Consider the following 18,227-nt stretch of genomic DNA (forward strand, 5'->3'; position numbering starts at 1 on the left):
GTCCAGCTTCCTCAGCCAAGTCGGGGAAACAGCCGACAGGAATACGAGGTGACCCTCCAATAGGTACGACAAAATCCGGATTCAAGGTAGAGACGAAGGATCATGGTTGGTGGACGAGCCTCTGTACTTTGCTGTGGATGGACCAGGGCCAGGGCCTGTGCTCGCCTCACACACATTCCGTTCGACCACTGTTCTCCCCCATCATCCCGGATAGCAGCTCGACGAGACTAGATATATTCCAAACCCACTCAACTCACTTCCTCCGCCGATCATCCGTTCACCCCCTCACATTCCCACCTCAGCTGAATTTCCCCTCCTTGTTCGGCTCCACCAAATTATGTACGACCGTCGAACCAGTCAGCCTGGCTTTGTGATATCTCCCGGCAGGTTCTTGGGGCAACCCCAGGGTCTTCGAACCTGTCATGTTCCGCCCAGATTTCCATCCACCCCTGCATCTGACAGATGCAACAGATGCGCATCCGGGATCACTGACAATGCCCCTGACAGGGATAATCGGACCACTATATCCCAGACTAGCCTCGTTGTCACACGATCCAGGCACACAGGAAGCTTTCTCCCATATCCTTTCCAACCAGACAGGGAAGTTTGATGGCCAGTGGCGTCTCCTCAATGGGATAGTGACGGCAATTTTCTGTTCCCCGGAGATCGCAAACTATACGATGCAGGTGAGAATGGTCTCTCGGTAGTCGCTCCGGCCTGCATACGAACGAGTCCATTCCTCCGCGCCCGAGCCAGGGAAAGTTGGAGGGCACCATGAACAAGAAGGATAAGTAGCGAGGTGACGGCCAGCGTCTTTTGCAATCTTCCTCTCTCACGGACGCGCAAAGACAAGCCTCTCCCATCATGCCGTCGGTCGACCTCAACCAGATCCCCGCCTCTCCGCCCCCCGATGGCGTGACGCCCAACTTTGTGAACCCACCGAACCAGAACTATCAGATCTATTCTATCAATATCGCCCTCTGCCTCACAGGCACGGCGGTCTTGATCCTCCGCTTGTACACCCGTGGTAAGCTCCAGAAGACCATCGGAGTTGATGATTGTGAGTGCCCATCCCGAACATATCATGAGGACACCCTACTGATGGGCTCGCAGGGTTTTGTATCTGGGCGCAAGTTTGTGCGTGGTTGTTTGCCATCTTGTGCATGCTCAGTACGTATCAAGACTAAGATGTACGGTAAAGGCATTACTAATATGGGCAGATATCAGAAACGGATATGGGGTCCACATTTGGGATTTATACCTCAGTGAGATCAAGCCTTTCAAGCAGGTACGTTTCACAGGCGTGCCCCACACATAGCGGGCCGCAATTAATAATTGCAGTATGATCTTGCGGCCGAGGACATCTTCGTTGTCGGAATCTGGCTGGTCAAAACGTCCATCTTGTTGTTCTACCTGCGGTTGAGCCCCGAAAAGCGGTTCCGGCAAATGACATACGGCATCATGGTCTTCGTTGCCTTGTACAATATCATCAGTTTGCTGGTCTTTACCCTTGGCTGTATACCGGTGCAGGCTAGTTGGGATGTGACCTTGATGCCGACAGCCAAATGTGTTGACCAACTCTCCTTTGTCTATGCCAATGCGGCTTTCAACCTGTTCTCCGATCTTATCACCTTGGCACTACCCATTCGACTCTGCTGGTCTCTTCAGACTACTCTCAAGCAGCGGGTGCTATTGATGATAGTGCTGATGATGGGTTCCTTGTAAGTGTCTCACGTATGGTCATCACTCTCCCTAGTTAAGCTAATATGGTGATTTCGTAAACAGCGCGTGTGTGATTGCAATCATCCGGATTGTGACCATGATGCCCTTTGTCTCTAGTATGGATCTTACCTGGTACAAGGTGACTTTAGCCAAGTGGGCGTAAGTAATCGTGCCTTTTCGACCCTCATTTGGGCACTCAACTGACACGTAAACACAGAATGGTGGAGATCAACGTGGGTATCATCTGTTCGTGCCTGCCGGTGATGCGGCCTCTACTCATCCGGTTCTTCCCCACTGTTTTTGGCAGCCATGCCAGCAGTGGAGTCAGGCCCATCCGCCCTGCCGATGCCAAGGATACATTCGGTGCGGCGCGCAAGAAGGTCATTCGCAACTGGGACTACCTCAGTACGATCAAAGGAACCAACGCGGGTGAGAGTACCCAGGATATTGAGAGTCTCCACGAGGAGACTAAGCAAGAGAATGGCAATTCCGAGCCGGCTATCATGATGGCGACCGAGTATTCGGTGACCTGCAAGCGGCGGTCGGAATAAATGATCAATTAAAATGGCTTTTCGTCTTGAAAAGTGCTCAACCATTTTCGAGGAGAAGGCGTCAATAATGGGATCCGAATCACAGAGACCTGTCTTGGGCAGACATGCTTGAATGGGGATCTCATCATAGGGGCGGCTGGCTGTATCTGCTATCCACTAAATTAATCTGAAGGGCCAGACCCGGCTCACTACTACATACACTAATAATCAAACGTTGATATTATTTATTTAGTTGTAAAGGATAGCAGTCGGTGGCACTCAATTGACGGAAACAATTGCAACTGCTACAGTTTGTATTCAGGAAATGGTAAAGCGCACGACTCTCAAAGCCGACAAAAATATCAGCAGGCCAAGAAACGATGGTAAGAGGTAAAGGAAAAGCCGGGTTTTATAAATTTTCTTAAAAGGTAGTTGATGGGCAATCATAGGATTTAAGTATTTATTCAAGAATTGCAGGTCACGACGCAAGATCATGGTAAGTCCTGCGCATTAGTATGTTGAGTGGCTTTGGCACCAGATCATAGGAAAATAAACATTAGTCTACTGTGTCGCGTGTGATCGCCTTGAGTAATACTATTGGTAAAATATAATTCCCAGAGAGAGTCACAAGCGATCATCTGGAAGCTCCTAGTACCCAAGAGAGCCATCTCTCCATTAGCGACAAGCAAATCATACCTCATATCTTACAATATGAAACAGCAGTGAAGACTATTCAAAGGCATTGGTTTTCCGTGAAGGACTGTAATTTACAACTTGTGTACGAGTCATCGACTGTGCCCAACTCAAAATGTCAAATCTCAACACCGATCAGGGTCTGCGGCGTCAGTAAATGTATTTGACTGCCGATCCTCCAACCTCCAACAGGTCAGCCTGCTACCGTGGATCTGACCGCTAATAGGATCTAACCAACCTGCATAAAGTGTCCTGACAGCAGCCCCGAGAGTAGCTTACTTTTGGGGCTGTGTGTCAGTACGTGATGTCAACTTAAGGCCGTTGAACGGGCCAGGCATCTAGTTGGCTATTGTGCGTTGATTTTGCAGTAATGAGGGTATTATATCCACTGTTAGCTGCGGTCACTCCTCTTCATGTGCACAACAACTCTAAGCCTACAAGTAACATGCAGCTCTTTCTCACATATCGTTGTGATTTGAGTAGGTGGCTTCTTTCTTTGTAGTAGTTAATGCATCGCTGCAATAGAATATGGATCATGGGGAGATGACTGCAGAATAAACATTCATGACCGGGCAGGGTGTGTAAAGGACCGATCCATTGGACTTTGACTAATTGGCGTGGTTGAAATCCATTCATTCGATGCCGAAAGTCTGTTAACGGCCCTACTGATGATTGGAAGTATTATGAGGGATACTAGACAAGCCATGTATCTTTCAGAGCTAAATCACTCAACATTAGCCCAATTGATGTGATTAATGGAATTGGTGATATTATCCTAGGAGTTCAATGTTGGCCCTTAGTTTCGGCGTAGCGAGACCGATCCCAAGGTCAAATGGTGCTGGTGTAGGTAATCGTCGATTCATCAACATACGTCAGTTCCTGCCACTGGTTGTCCGAGGAAGATCACAACAGACATCCCAAGAAGAAGTAAGCATCTCAAGGGCATTTAGAGTTTTCCTGACATATCCATAGGATGTATAACATTGTGTGATACTTCACGGGCTGGGTCGGTGTGTGAGAACAGGAAGGGCGGTGGCCACGTGGCCTGAGGCCACCTCATTCAATTCCTTCCCCTACTGCAGACCTACTAATCCGTTCATAACGATGATTATTCAGAACCAGGCCAGGACTATATCCTGAAGACCGAGACTGCAACTATCCACAGCGAGGTGTGCAGACATCATGGCTGACCGAAGAGAGATGATAAACTAACCATCAACATTCACCGGTAACAACCATTTCCTCCACGACCGGGTGTGCCAGCCACCACTTCATTACCACCCATAACCAACTGGAGCCACCATGAGGTTCTAGCGGTGTGTCCCTCTGTCAAATGCGAGATACAATGCATAGCGTGGTAGTTTTAGCAGCAGCTGCACGGTGTAGAACATTTGATATGATGGATCAGTCGGACTGTCCAGTAAGACACGAGGATATGCTCCGATTTCAGCATGTAATGGGAGTCTCTCACGGTCCGAACTGGGTATAAGTTCGAGTCTGTGTCCAGCCCCAACAGTTTCTGAGTTCAAGATATTACCATCTGAACACGGCGCAGTATATCAGCACACCCCAGGTTGAATTCTTGAGTCATAACCTATCACTTTGAGCTGGCTGGGTTCAATACTATAACGTTCAAGTCTCACATCGCTTAGCAAATCTCATAATGGAGACCAAAAGGGACATCAACGGCATTTTTCCAAGCCTAAACGACAGTGTAGAGGCAGAATGCACCATCCGGGCGCAAGATATTCTCCCTCTTCCAGTTATGGACATTGAGAAGTTCTGTCACGACACTGGAATTGCAACCTCATTGTTTATAAGGACTGTGTGGTTAGTTGTCATGTGGCCATTTCTGGAGATTGACCGTATATGCATTGGTTATCGGGACTATCGCGATAGCTCTCCACACCTGGCATCAGGCCCCGAGAAAGTCATCCAATCAGACATACTACCCGATGCCTCATTGATAGAGCTGCTCAAGTCGGATCTCGGTACAGAGCCGGAGGATCTCTGTGCCGAGTGCCCTCCAGCTCATAATACCGCCATTGCCCTGATTCGAGAAATTTCAGAATCTGATCAATCGAAATTTCTGATGGAGGTGAGTCTTGATATCCGCCCACATAGCAGCAGACTGGGTAAGGTTGGGTGCTAATGGGAATTTATAGGCCGAAAAGTGGAACTATAGCATTGCGTTGGTGGGTGAGGTAAACGAACTGTCAGCCTTGGTGAGACTATCGTTAGTCCACAAGAGTTCAGCCCTCTCACCATGCCTTGCTGAGAACATTTCGTCCACCGTCTTGAAGGTTGTCCAGGAGATCTTGGCCGACAGTAATAGACGCATCATGGACCTGGCGCTATTCAGCGAATTAAACTGCGCCCATGTTCTACGATGGAACCTCAAGAATAGTCGGGGTCCAGCAACATCTCTGATTGAGATGATCCATCAGCATGCATGCGAGCGGCCTCATCACCCAGCTATTTGTGCTTGGGATGGGGTCCTTTCCTACTCTGAGTTTGACTCCTTGACAACACGATGGGCCACCCGTCTTCAATCTTTGGGAATTGGGCCGCAGAGCATGGTCCCTGTCATGATGACCAACCCTCGGTGGATGACTGTGGCAGAAATTGCCATCATGAAAGCCGGTGGCGCTTTTGTGCCCCTTGAGCCAACCCAACCGACAAGTCGACTGCAGGACATGGTTAGACAGCTAAACAGTACGGTTGCGCTTGCGTCTCCGGACGTGGTACCAATTCTATCAAGTCTCGTTGACAATGTTGTTATTGTATCTGCGAAAACAACATCAAGCCTGCCAAACGCCCCTTCGAATCCTCAGTGGCCAAAGATCACCCCCGATACCACGGCGTATGTGCTATTTACATCTGGAAGTACCGGAAAGCCTAAGGGTTGCGTTGTTTGCCATGGGGCGTTGGAAAATGTGGAATACCAGTCACAGGCGCTCAGAATTACAGCCGAGAGCCGGGTGTTGCAATTTGCCTCGCACGGCTTTGCGGCGTCCCTGATGGAGGTGCACTGTTCACTAGCAGTAGGCGCTACAGTCTGCATCCCGTCGAAGGAAGATTGCATGAATGGACTCAATAGCGCGATAGACTCAATGCAGGTCAACTGGGCGGTACTCACCCCCTCAGCAGCACTATCACTAGCAACCCCTCTAGGGTCCTTGAAGACACTAGCCTTCGCTGGTGAGCCCATGCGCAGCGACCTCTTCCATAAGTTGGCGGACGAGGTAGATATGCTCCTAGTATACGCATCCACTGAATGGGCAGGTGTCTGTGTCTCTCAGCCCATTCGTTCTGCGACAGATATCAGATGCATTGGTCCCTCGCCGACAGGGAATCTTTGGTTGGTGGATCCTACGGATCATAGTCGCCTGGCACCAGTCGGGGCTGTTGGTGAAGTGCTGATTGAGAGTCCCGGACTTGCAAAGGGATATCTCAACAATGAATCTCAAACGGCATCTACATTCATTGATCCTCCAAGGTGGCTCCATGCGATGGCCTCGGGAACCTATACTAAAGCTAGACTTTACAAAACGGGCGACTTGGCGCAGTACTATGCCGACGGCAAACTCCGGTACATCGGCCGCAAAAGTACGCAGGTGAAGATCCGCGGAAAACGACTCGAACTGGGCGAGGTAGAGTACCAGATTCGTCAGACCAGCCCATCGGTGGAGAAGGTCATAGTGGAAGCTGCTGCCCCAAAGGGCGGCGATACACCGATCGTCGTTGCTTTCTTGTACTCTCAAGACCAGCCGGCTTTGTTGCTACATTTCCAAGCATATGTGGACACAATCAAGGAGACGCTGGAGAAAACTCTGCCCGACCACATGTGGCCAAGCATATACCTCCCACTCGAATCTGTTCCGTTGACCAGAACGGGAAAAACCGACCGAAAGGCACTGCGTCAGATTATTTCCACCTCTACTCGTCAGGAACTGCAGGATGACCAGACACCGACATCTCCTGCCGTGGCACCAGTGACTGAGTTGGAGACCAAATTGCATCAGCTTTTTGCGGAAATATTGAATATCGAGTCATCTTCCTTTGGCATCAATCATAGCTTTATACGACTTGGCGGGGATTCTATCAGCGCCATGCGTTTGGCTAATCGTTGTAGTCAGATGGGTTACAGCTTGACAATGCAAGATATCGTTCAAGAGCAGACGGTGGCCAATCTTGCCTTGCAGCTAGATTGGTGCAATAAGACTAACGCATCATCTACCACACCAGTCAGTAAGCAGCGGGCCACCGAACGGCCTGTCCAGAGAGTGAGCGAATCTGTCCTGCTTGAGGAATTCATCATTGCAGTCGGAGTCAGCATCAGTGCTACAGATCGTCTAACTGATTATGACGTTGATTCTACAATGGCTACCAAGTTTGCTGACCGAATCAATCGACGTCTCGGCATTAATATCACAGTCGAAGAGGTTTTCCAGTTTCCAACAATAGCTGCTCTCGCGAAAGGGCTCGAATCGCAATTCAAGGGGTTTTCGCTAATACCGAAGACTCCATATACTGGCCCAGTGGTACAGTCATTTGCACAGGGTCGCCTATGGTTTCTGGACCAATTGCATCCCGGCTCAACATGGTATGCCCTGCCTTTCGCTATACGACTTCGCGGCCAGCTCGACCTTGCCGCGCTGGAGGTAGCCTTGAATGCAGTAGTAGAGCGCCATGAGACTTTGCGCACCACGTTCGAAGACCAGCATGGGCTTGGGGTGCAAGTGGTTCATTCCTTTGAGCCAAAACAGCTCAAGATTGTCGACATGACTATCAGCAACAACCAGGACATCTGCGAGGCTCTGCAGAGGGAACAACGAACCGCCTTCAACTTGAAGGCTGAGCCGGGATGGAGACCTTTAGTTTATCGCCTGGGAGCTGATGATCATGTGCTGTCAATTTTCATGCATCACATTATCTCCGACGGGTGGTCGCTGGATATTCTTCAGAAGGAGTTGAATGTCTTCTATTCTGCAGCAATACGGGGACTTTCACCTCTTTCCCAAATCGACCCGCTTTCAACAAATTATCGTGACTTTTCAGTTTGGCAACGGCAGCAGGAAGATGAGAATCAATCGCAAGTCAGTTACTGGATTAGGGAAATCGAAGGAAGCAAGCCCGCTGAACTGCTCTGTGACAAGCCACGTCCCTCGATCCTCTCCGGTGACGCTGGACTTCAAGCGGTTGATATACGTGGAGCACTTTACAGGAAACTAAAGCTCTTCTGCAAAGCTCACCAGGTCACCGCTTACACCGTGCTGCTTGCGGCTTTCAGGGCGGCGCAATATCGTCTTACCGGTGCTGAGGACGTGATTATCGGGGCGCCATTCGCCAGCCGGCATCACCAAGAACTGGAGCCACTCATTGGATTCTTTGTCAATCTGCAATGTATCCGCACGAAGGTTGAGCATGCGTGTACGACATTCTATCAACTGGTTCAGCAGATTCAGGGAAAGTTGAGCATGGCATTCGATAACCAAGATCTTCCGTTCGAGAAACTTGTGTCGAAGCTAACAGAAGAGCGTGATATTTCCCGAAACCCACTTGTTCAGATCGTCTTCGCTGTCCACTCCCAATCCGACTCAGGCAAGTTAGCGTTTGAAGGTGTGGAGGCTCAACGGCTCACTCTGTCATCGGCCTCCAGGTTTGACATGGAATTCCACTTCTACCAGGCAGAAGACAGTTTTCGAGGGGAGATCCTCTTTTCCCTCGACCTTTTCCACCCTGAGACCATAAGCATGCTTCATTTGGTTTTCATTGACATCCTTGAACACGGCCTAGCTCAACCTACTACGCCTATTGATTTGATGCCGTTTACGAACGCCAAATCCTCTCTGGAGAAGTATGGCCTCCTCGAAATGCAGAAAACAGATTATCCACGGGAATCCAGTATCGTCGATGTGTTTCAACGGCAAGTCAGATGCTGCCCCGACAAAGTCGCTGTCAAAGACTGCTCCACGCAGCTCACATATCATGAGCTAGACTCGAAATCAGATCAAGTCGCCCTTTTTCTGACCAACCGGTCGCTAGCTCCAGAAACGGTGATTGGGGTCTTTGCGGACAGGGGATGCGAGACAATAACCGCATTTCTAGGTATCTTGAAAGCGAATCTCGCTTACTTACCCCTCGATGTGAAATCCCCAGTCAGCCGCCTGGACATCATCTTGTCATCCACTCAAGCCTGCGGACTTATCCTTCTGGGCGGTCATATTGAGCCCCCAAGTATCAGTCTGAGCCACCCTCACTTTATTTCCATCTCAGATATTCTTGCTACAACGGTCCAAGCTGAGACACCTAGTCCGCATGCGGTGAAGACTAATATGCCCAGCGCCGAAAGTGTCGCATACGTCGTGTATTCATCTGGCTCCACTGGAATACCCAAGGGAATTATAATGCAGCACAAGGCAATAGTCAGGCTGACACAGTGTTCTAACATTATCACTCATGACCATGCTGCTACGAACATAGCACATATGAGCAATATTGCTTTTGACATGTCAGTGTGGGAGATATACACAGCACTGCTCAATGGAGGAACACTGATTTGCATCGACCGTATGACTGTACTCGACTACAGATTGCTCGCTCAGGCCTTTGATCGGGAGAGAATCCAAGTTGCTATGATAACGCCAGCTATGCTTAAACAATGCTTGGTTGAATGCGCATCCATCATAAGTCAATTGGAGATCCTATTTGCCGGAGGAGACCGACTGGATCCATCTGATGCTATCCAAGCCCGCGCGTTGGTGCGAGGGGAGCTTATAAATGCCTATGGGCCAACTGAGAACGGGGTAGTGAGCACCATCTACAGCGTTCCGGAGAAGGGGATCTACCCTCATGGTGTACCTATTGGTAAACCGATTAGCAACTCCGGTGCTTACGTGATGGACGCGGGCAACCAATTGGTTCCAGTGGGAGTCATAGGTGAGCTTGTCGTTACTGGAGACGGGTTGGCTAAAGGGTATATTGATTCACGGCTCGATGCCGATCGCTTTGTGATGTTGGATCTCCCAGGGCAATTACCAATACGGGCCTACCGGACCGGGGATCTTGTTCGATATCGGCCCACTGATGGCCATCTTGAATACTTTGGTCGCATGGATCAGCAGGTGAAGATACGTGGCCATCGCGTGGAGCTGGCTGAGATTGATCAGTCACTGCTCGGGCACGATTTCATCCAGGATGCTGTGACAATTTTCCGGCAAGAAACTGCCCAGGATCCTGAGTTGGTCAGCTTCGTCACAATTAGCGAAGGCGAGGATTTGCACCTGGCCGAGGTAGAGACCCAGGACGACGCGGAGAAAGTGGAAGCCTGGAAAGATCTGTTCGATAAAAACATTTACGACCCTTCCTGCCTTTGTTCTAGTAAGCTTGGGAGGGACTTCGTCGGGTGGAAGTCGATGTATACCGGTGCCCTGATTGATACTGCCGAAATGTCTGAATGGCTAGACGACGCTATTGACGCACTTCTTGATGGAGGCCCACCAGGCCATGTCTTTGAGATCGGAACAGGCACCGGCATGATCCTGTTCAATATCACGGCGGGGCTAGAGAGCTACACTGCGCTTGAGCCATCAAGCACGGCAGTTGATTTTGTCCGGGCGGCTGTCACGACTGTTCCTGGTCTGCAAGGCAAAGTCCGGTTGGAAAAGGGAACAGCCGACAATATCAGCAATCTTGACGGGCCTAACTCCGTTGATGTGGCCGTTATCAACTCTGTGGCGCAGTATTTCCCTTCCCCTGAATATTTGCTCAAGGTTGTGGAGGACCTCGTGTGCCTGCAAGGCGCCAAACGCATCTTCCTTGGTGATATACGATCGTATGCATTGTACGAAGAATTTCAAGTCAGCAAGGCTCTCGCCGGTGATAGGCAAAAGCTACTCACCCCAGATGATTTCCGATTACAGATGGCGGAAACCGTCCACATGGAAGAGGAGCTGTTGGTAGACCCGGCCTTTTTCACATCCTTACCAGACCGATTCCGGCAGCTTATTGAGCATGTGGAAATTCTTCCCAAGCGTATGGTAGCCACCAACGAGCTCAGTTGTTACCGGTATGCCGCGGTCTTGCACACGAAGCACCGACAAGCTCAGCCGCGGCATATTCACGACGTGGAGGAGGGTCAATGGGTTGACTTTTCTGCGACGGAGATGACCCACGCGTCCCTTTTGGAATATCTGCAGCAACGAACCAATGATGCGTCTGTGGTGGCAATAAGCAATATTCCTTATAGGAAGACTATCCTGGAGCGACTCATTGTAGACCAGTTGAAGGGTCGATTGGTCGACAGGGTTGGTGGACCTGGCTGGCTTGAGTCACTCGGTGAAACCGCCAGACAAATTCCGTCTCTCGCGCCACTCGATATAATCAAGCTAGCCGAGGATTCTGGCTTTCAAGTCGAAATCAGCTGGGCCCGACAATACACTCAACGCGGCGGACTGGACGTCATTTTCCACCGCATCCAGCCTGACCGCAGGGGGTCAAGGGTGCTATTCCGGTTCCCAAATGACCACTATGAACGACCCTTTCGCCAATTGAGCAACAATCCGCTACAACAGGCGTCTAATCGAGATATCGGTAACTGGGTACGGAAGGTCTTGCAAAAAGAATTACCGCCGTATATGGTTCCTAGAATGGTCAGGGTATTGGAGCAAATCCCTGTCAACAGCAATGGGAAGGTTGACCGCAAGGCTTTGGCAAGCATGGCTGCTGTCTATACATCCCAAAACACCATCACAGCTAGAGTAAACCCGCATGATGATGTCGAACGTGCATTGCTTGCCGAATTTACGAAGGTGCTAGGCAGAGAAATCGGCATATCTGCGAGCTTTTTTGACCACGGAGGACACTCCCTGACTGCGGTAAAGTTGGTTGTTGGAATCAACCAAAGCCTCCATACTGATGTGAAAGTCGGTGATATTTTCGAGTGTCCAACTGCTGCCGGTCTGGCGGAAAGGATCCGATCTTGGCGCAGTTCGACACACGATGTCCCCGCCTCTCAGAATTCAACCTCGAGCTCCGCGCCATTCTCGCTTGTCGGAGGTAGTCTCCCATCTGCCGTTACGAGCGAGCTTGTCAGAACCGGACTGAATCCCACCGAAGTAGCTGATGTAGTTCCTGTCACGGACACACAAGCTTGGTTCCTTAACCGTTGGACCCCAGTCTCCATGCGCCTTAATATCCATGGCAAGGTCGATGTGAATGAGCTTAGAAGGGCTTGTATTGCAGTGATACAGAAGCACAGTATATTACGCACTGTCTTTATGAAACTCGAACGGAGATTCGTTCAGGTTGTATTGCGAGCTGTCAACGTTCCATTTACCTACCAGTCGGTCGGGGGTGCAATTCACGATGAAGCTGATTCCGGTGCTTCCGATGTCCCCACAAAGTTATTTACAAAGTTTGAACTCGTTTCTCAGTCTCCGATAGACCACACATTCGTTGTCCGGTTGTCTCATGCACAGTACGACGGATTTTCGCTGCCGCTCCTCTTCGCTGATTTGGAGTCAGCTTACAATGGCTTTCAACTCTCACCACCAATAGCAGTACCCTTCGCGGAGTATGTATATAGATCTGCCAAATACCGCTCACCAGAGGCATTCAGCTTCTGGAAAGACTATCTGCGAGGATCTCGTCTGACCACCTTATCGGACCCCACCCTTCCAGGAGAGGCCAAAGCTACAGATGTGAAAGCAATCGTAGCTGGTGAACTCCCCTCACCACCGCCAGGAACCACGCTCGCAATTCTTGTCAATGCAGCGTTCGCTTTCACATTGGCCGAGACGGCCAAAGCCCACGACGTAACATATGGACTGTCTCTGAACGCCCGTGGACCCATCCCAGGAGTGGAGACTCTCCTTGGGCCCTGCTTCAACCGCAGTCCCATCAGAGTGCAACTGCAGCAGAATTGGACGGTCCTTGACCTTTGTCGGAGCTTACAGGAGAGCTGCACCTCGGCCTCCCGTCACGGATACGTCGAACTGCCCGACATCATTGCTAATTGCACTAACTGGTCGGCAGGCAGTGACTACGGCTGCTACTTGAATCATTTCCCTACGCAAAGTATTCCATCGTTCTCATTCAAAGACACCGAAGTTGTGCAATATTCAATGGACGGCCGGGGCGATTTGCCGCATCAGCTGCGAGTTCGTTCATTTGTTGATGAGCGAACGTGGGAAATACAGGTGCTTACTTCGAGCAGTGTGATGAGCAATGAGCAGGCTTCTGTGTTGGCTTCCAGGCTTTTAAAAACTGGGCAAAGATTCTCGCAGTCTCCAGAAGTCGCCTTGTTTTCACCCCTTTTGCGCGACGGTTGTGTTGATGGAGCAGTGGATGGTGTGGCGTTTTGAGTTGCCCGAGATGAGAACGGGATTCGCAAGGAAATTCCGGTCTGACCATATGTAGCATGCTGATCTGCTATTTATACTTGCTGAGCTCAATGCAAAGCTAGTCCTTGAGCATAATCTGAGCTTTCAGGGTCGCAGGACGTTATATATGTGTTGCTTTTCATATGCAATCAAGCGTGGTATTCGCCTCGATGTTTTAATGGTGCCTTCAGTAGCACCAAGCTTTCTTCTAGAATGGGGTTTGTTAACTTCTGCTGTCCCGTTAAGATAGGTAAAGGCATAGATAGAATGGGTAACGGAATCTACAGTGTATCCTTCAATACTCGGGGACCAAGTAAAATGTGCTGCGCTATATAGCAGCCTACCAAGCTCGCCGAAAGACTGAAACGTCTATTGCACACATAATGCAATTGCATTAAAGCATGATTGCATATCATTCGTATAGGCAGTAAATATTAGGTACAGCATTCGCGACCGTAACATGTCATAAAGTCCCATCATCCATCGTCATCATCTGGCCGTATAGACACAATTATTATTTTCCCGAGACTGCGTGGGAAGGTGGCCATTCCTCTCCTCTATACATTGTTCCATCATTCATTATACACCATCCACTCAAATATCATCGACATTATCGTAGAAAATATCATGAAGTCAATCCCTTAGTTGCACACCAACTTGTAGCTGACATATTCGGCATCGCCTTGGAGGCATTGTCCCAGGGTGACGTTGTGCTGGCCGGCGGAGCAATCGTCTTCAGTGAAGATTTGCACTGTATACAGAATTAGCAAGGCACGCGAAATTGTATAATCTTGGCAGAGGAGAAAAGCTTACCACCACAGCCGGCGACATTGTATTCGAAGCTAACAGACTCGATGGTCTGGTTGCCAGGGAAGGTTTTGCATTGGTTGAGAGCCGATCGATAAATGCCCAGTTCGCCCATGTTTTCATTGTAGCAGCCAGGTTCGCCGAACAGGCGAAGTTGAGCGAGACGAGTGTCGCCGGTAGGGAGGGCCAGGGTTGAGATGATCATTGCCATCAGAGCGGAGAGGAGCAGAGTGAATTGCATTTTGGCTGTTGAAATAGGATTGGAGATGAGGAGTATTGCTCGATGTAGTAGGGTGATAATAGTCGTAAGTTTTATAAGCTTATATGAATTATTAGGTTTAGAAGAGTGAGGTTGTTGATAATTGAGAGAAAAGTAGCAGGTACATGCCCTCTTTTATAGACAACTGACTGTCAGTCAGCGTGAATGGCCCCAGTTATCGGTCTCCCCGCAACAACAACCACCGGCTACTAGTGTTAGCCTAGACTTTCGTCAATTGGGGATTTCGCGCATCCGCGGGGGCAAAGATCGGCGCCTTGCCTCGACGATCCCTGCCATTCAAGACCAAAAGTGATGCCGTCCGTCAGCCGAGTTGGACCCTCTCATGATGCCATTGCAACCTTAATAGCGGCGAATCCTCTCACCGTCTTTCCAAGCTCTGCCTTTTTCTCTTCTGCCCTTGGGGTTCCTTAAAAATGCCTTCACTCGTATAATTATCTCTGCTATTCAATTCATTCACTCTTCTTCCTCTTGTTGCCCCAGTTCCCGCCGTTGAGCGAAAGTCCACTGCCGGCCCAGTTTACAATCAATCGATCGAAGGCGGGGGCTGGACGGCGCTGAGGCTGGGAGCTTTTGGGGGCTGAAGGGGAGGCTGGGTACAGAGACGGCTCACTGCATGCATGTCTCGGATGCGCCACGTCCATCATTTGGGGTTTTCCAGGCCGGGTGGGGATGGCGATCATGGAGCCACAGTGGGATAGGGTGGCCCTGGTGAATCCTGTTCATCCTTCGCGGCAGGTGGACAAGCCGGATCACCGGATCAAATCGGATAATCGAGGACAGGGCAATTTATCGGCACTAAAAGCCTCCTGGCTTCTTTATTGGGAACACGAGAGAAGTTGTTGTGTTATTATGACTATTGCCCGGATGCGACCGCAGTGAAGTGTTGGAGAGGCAGTCCGACTGATGTTTCTATTCCAAGCGGCAGTCAGTCGGGATGTGCTGGCTGGTGCAGCTGAACACCGCATCACCATCTGTCACCATTCATTGCCGATGCACTCAGCAACCTGTCAATGCCCAGTGGGATGCACTGTGCTAAGAATAGCTGGAATGCAGGATATCGATAAGAATAGAACAGTGTGGCAGGGCTGAGGGGCACGATGCAGGCGAAGATTATCACTGGGGTGATGATGTGGATAATATGTTGGACCCTCACAATGCCAGATAAATCACACCAAGCAGTCGGCAGTGCAACCTCAACAACATGATTCTCAACCTATCCCATCACATCACGTCGCAGATATTCGGTAGAAGATGGGGATGGACACGGAGCAAACCGCGTCACACCGACAACGCCAAGGCAGTGGCCGGTTCACAATCGCCACAACTATGCCAGGACAACCATGTCGCCTCGGAATGACCTGGATAAAAATCCCTCCCAGCCAGCTTCATTTATCGAAATGGATTGTGCAAACATCTCCCAAGGATCCAGAGGTTTGTCGATGGACTAGCGGAGGAGAGGTGATATTCACAACTCTCGTCAACCACCCTTCCAGCATCACAGACTCGCAATGGACGGAGACCGGATCGGCTGGAAGAAAGTGACTTGGATACGGAAAACAGATCCTACTGCCAGCTAACACTTGTAGAAGACTTTGACAAGATCGGAGCTGCATGCAAAGAACTTCGGGCGACATCCAAGCAAGATCCCGCAGCGTCGGACTCGCAGACAGGTTTAAGAGTATGAAAGTCGCCGAGCAACCCGCCTTATCCTCCGTAGACGTCGTCCGATCGCATACTATCTGCAGCGGGGCGAGCCCGCTCTACATCCCGATGATGAAGAAGGGGAGAGAAGTCGTAAAGATGCCATTACGCTGGGGGCATCGGCGTAACTCCGGATGTCCGATCAATTGCTCCGCGAGATGATCATTCTTCCGTCGACCTCCGATCGGAACCCCAAACACAATGATTATCCCTTGAGGCAGTTCTAGACTTTGGAAGGGATGCTCTAGACTTTCTGCCTCATCGCGCAGGGCTCCGACACGGCCCGCCGGTCGGCAAGGATGCATTACTCGTGTCAATAATAATTGCTTGCCTCGCCGGGCAACCCGCCCGGGAGTTCTACGCCTTCTAGACTACTGCCTTCTGCCGCGGCTGGTGGGCTCCACCGAACATTCTTGGATTTGGGGTTATCCCCAACAACTGGACACGGATGGATCCACTCCCCCGTCAATCCTCCGCTTCCCTCAACACTGGACTTGACATTGAGCAAGATGCAAAGTATTCAGTTCGTAGATGGTGGCGGAATGGGAGGATCACAACAAACATTACGATTGGATTTTCCTACCATGTATCTTAGTTAGTATCATATGAATTGGACATAGTCAGCTATATCATACACGAAGCCGGAATTGTTTTCACGTGTACTCAGTTGCCTCGGCTGGATTCTCAGGACAGAAGATTCCAATTAAACGGAGTAATACCTGAAGATAGGATTTCTAAGTATTATCGGAGATCCATGACTATTGTAGATTCAGTTTCAGTAAGATTTAGTCGTCTGTCCCACACAAGGCTTCAATTCGGATTCCCACTACTAGTAGTCTGCTGTTTACGAGCACGAAGTCACAAACGCTACTTAGTGTTCGTGGGTCCTACAAGGTGACCATGTTCAGGAAATTATGCTGCCAATTGTCACTTACTACCACTAGTTTTACGAGAATTATTACTTCCATGCTACTCTGCATACTACCAGAAGTCCGATCTTCAGTGTGTTCACCTGCTACTAGTAATTCCACATAATGTAACTTGGTGTGGATATATATATTAACTGCCAAATCGTGTGCCTTAGTACACTGTCAGTTTAATTCAATTGGTATGATGATCAAAAGGCACTAAATCCAATCTTCCCCAAGTAGTATCAGATGGACGACCCTAATAATAAACTCAGACTTGATGCTATAGCACACAGACAGTGACAGTGCCTTTGAGTTGAACATATGCACGCATGTACATAAGGCGCAACGGATGATACGGAGGTCCGCACCGCCCGGAAAGGTGGAGTCGACTTCTGCGGCCACCCGCCGATAGCATCCCCGATGTCAACATCTGCGAAAGATCTACATTTCTAGGTTTGCGGTAGCACCTAGACGTAGGTATTCTTGTCAGAAACAGCATCCAGCTAATTAGTGCTCCAGATGCCCGTATTCGCTGACAATATACCTAGAAGAAAATGTCGACGCGCTGACCAGGACTCTCAAAAGCACCAGTTCGCGACCATCTGCAGGATGAATGGAAAAGATATTCTCCCACAAGAGGCAGTGCAGGGGAAAAGATAAAGACCTCCGCAAAACCTCCGTAGACGTTAGCGGGCAGCCTTAGACTCGTGATAGGTTGGTCTAGCCGATCAAGGAGCCAAGTGGGGGAAGCTAATGGTGGTTCTGACTCGGGACCAGCTTCCCTTTTGTTGATGCAGGGATACAATACAGCCACTGGGCAAGTCATATAATCTTTGCAGTGCTTCTGTGGACAGAAATCGGGATGCATAGCAACAAAAGATCCTAAGTGCGACTCAAGTTTTCACATCATGCGCAGAAAGTGCTCTTTCCGCCTCCCTTGGATATGTAGACAGAGGCTATGCTATGCTCTGGAAAGCGAGATTGGCTACGCCTGAACCACCGAGCCCTCATTAGCGCCGAAGCGTTCGACCGGCCGACCAGACAGACTGCCCGGCTACCCATCACGTTACAGACGCTAATGCAAGGTCGCTGTGCCAGATAATTGCTCGGTTTCAAGGGACATGGGCGGTTAGAGTAGATGGGTGATGTCCCTGGAGCTGGCATCGCCTCTTTAATCTGATCTCCTGCCGCGACAGAA

General features: G+C 49.9%; 3 protein-coding genes across 3 annotated transcripts; 2 read left to right on the forward strand and 1 right to left on the reverse strand.

Annotated features, from left to right (window-relative positions):
* Positions 1 to 755: 755 nt before the first annotated feature.
* Positions 756 to 2,273, forward strand: BO79DRAFT_271064 (putative integral membrane protein (Pth11); the record flags this gene model as incomplete). Its single annotated transcript, XM_025687331.1, has 6 exons — positions 756 to 1,060; positions 1,114 to 1,170; positions 1,221 to 1,288; positions 1,342 to 1,721; positions 1,786 to 1,881; positions 1,940 to 2,273. Exons 1-6 carry the CDS (start codon positions 865 to 867, stop codon positions 2,271 to 2,273), a joined length of 1,131 nt encoding a protein of 376 aa, XP_025537199.1. The 5' UTR covers positions 756 to 864.
* Positions 2,274 to 4,608: 2,335 nt separating this feature from the next.
* On the forward strand, positions 4,609 to 13,312 carry BO79DRAFT_271070 (nonribosomal peptide synthase; the record flags this gene model as incomplete). The annotated part of the gene is made up of 2 exons (XM_025687332.1): positions 4,609 to 5,043; positions 5,111 to 13,312. The coding sequence occupies 2 exons, from the start codon at positions 4,609 to 4,611 to the stop codon at positions 13,310 to 13,312; spliced, it is 8,637 nt and encodes a 2,878-aa protein (XP_025537200.1).
* Positions 13,313 to 13,726: 414 nt separating this feature from the next.
* Positions 13,727 to 14,506, reverse strand: BO79DRAFT_177841 (uncharacterized protein). Its single transcript, XM_025679951.1, has 2 exons — positions 14,144 to 14,506; positions 13,727 to 14,081 (listed from the first exon to the last, which is right to left on the reverse strand). The coding sequence occupies exons 1-2, from the start codon at positions 14,376 to 14,378 to the stop codon at positions 13,972 to 13,974; spliced, it is 345 nt and encodes a 114-aa protein (XP_025537201.1). The 5' UTR covers positions 14,379 to 14,506; the 3' UTR covers positions 13,727 to 13,971.
* Positions 14,507 to 18,227: the final 3,721 nt, after the last annotated feature.

The sequence above is a fragment of the Aspergillus costaricaensis genome (assembly GCF_003184835.1).
Source record: "Aspergillus costaricaensis CBS 115574 unplaced genomic scaffold BO79scaffold_26, whole genome shotgun sequence".
NCBI classification, from domain to species: Eukaryota; Fungi; Ascomycota; class Eurotiomycetes; order Eurotiales; family Aspergillaceae; genus Aspergillus; species Aspergillus costaricensis.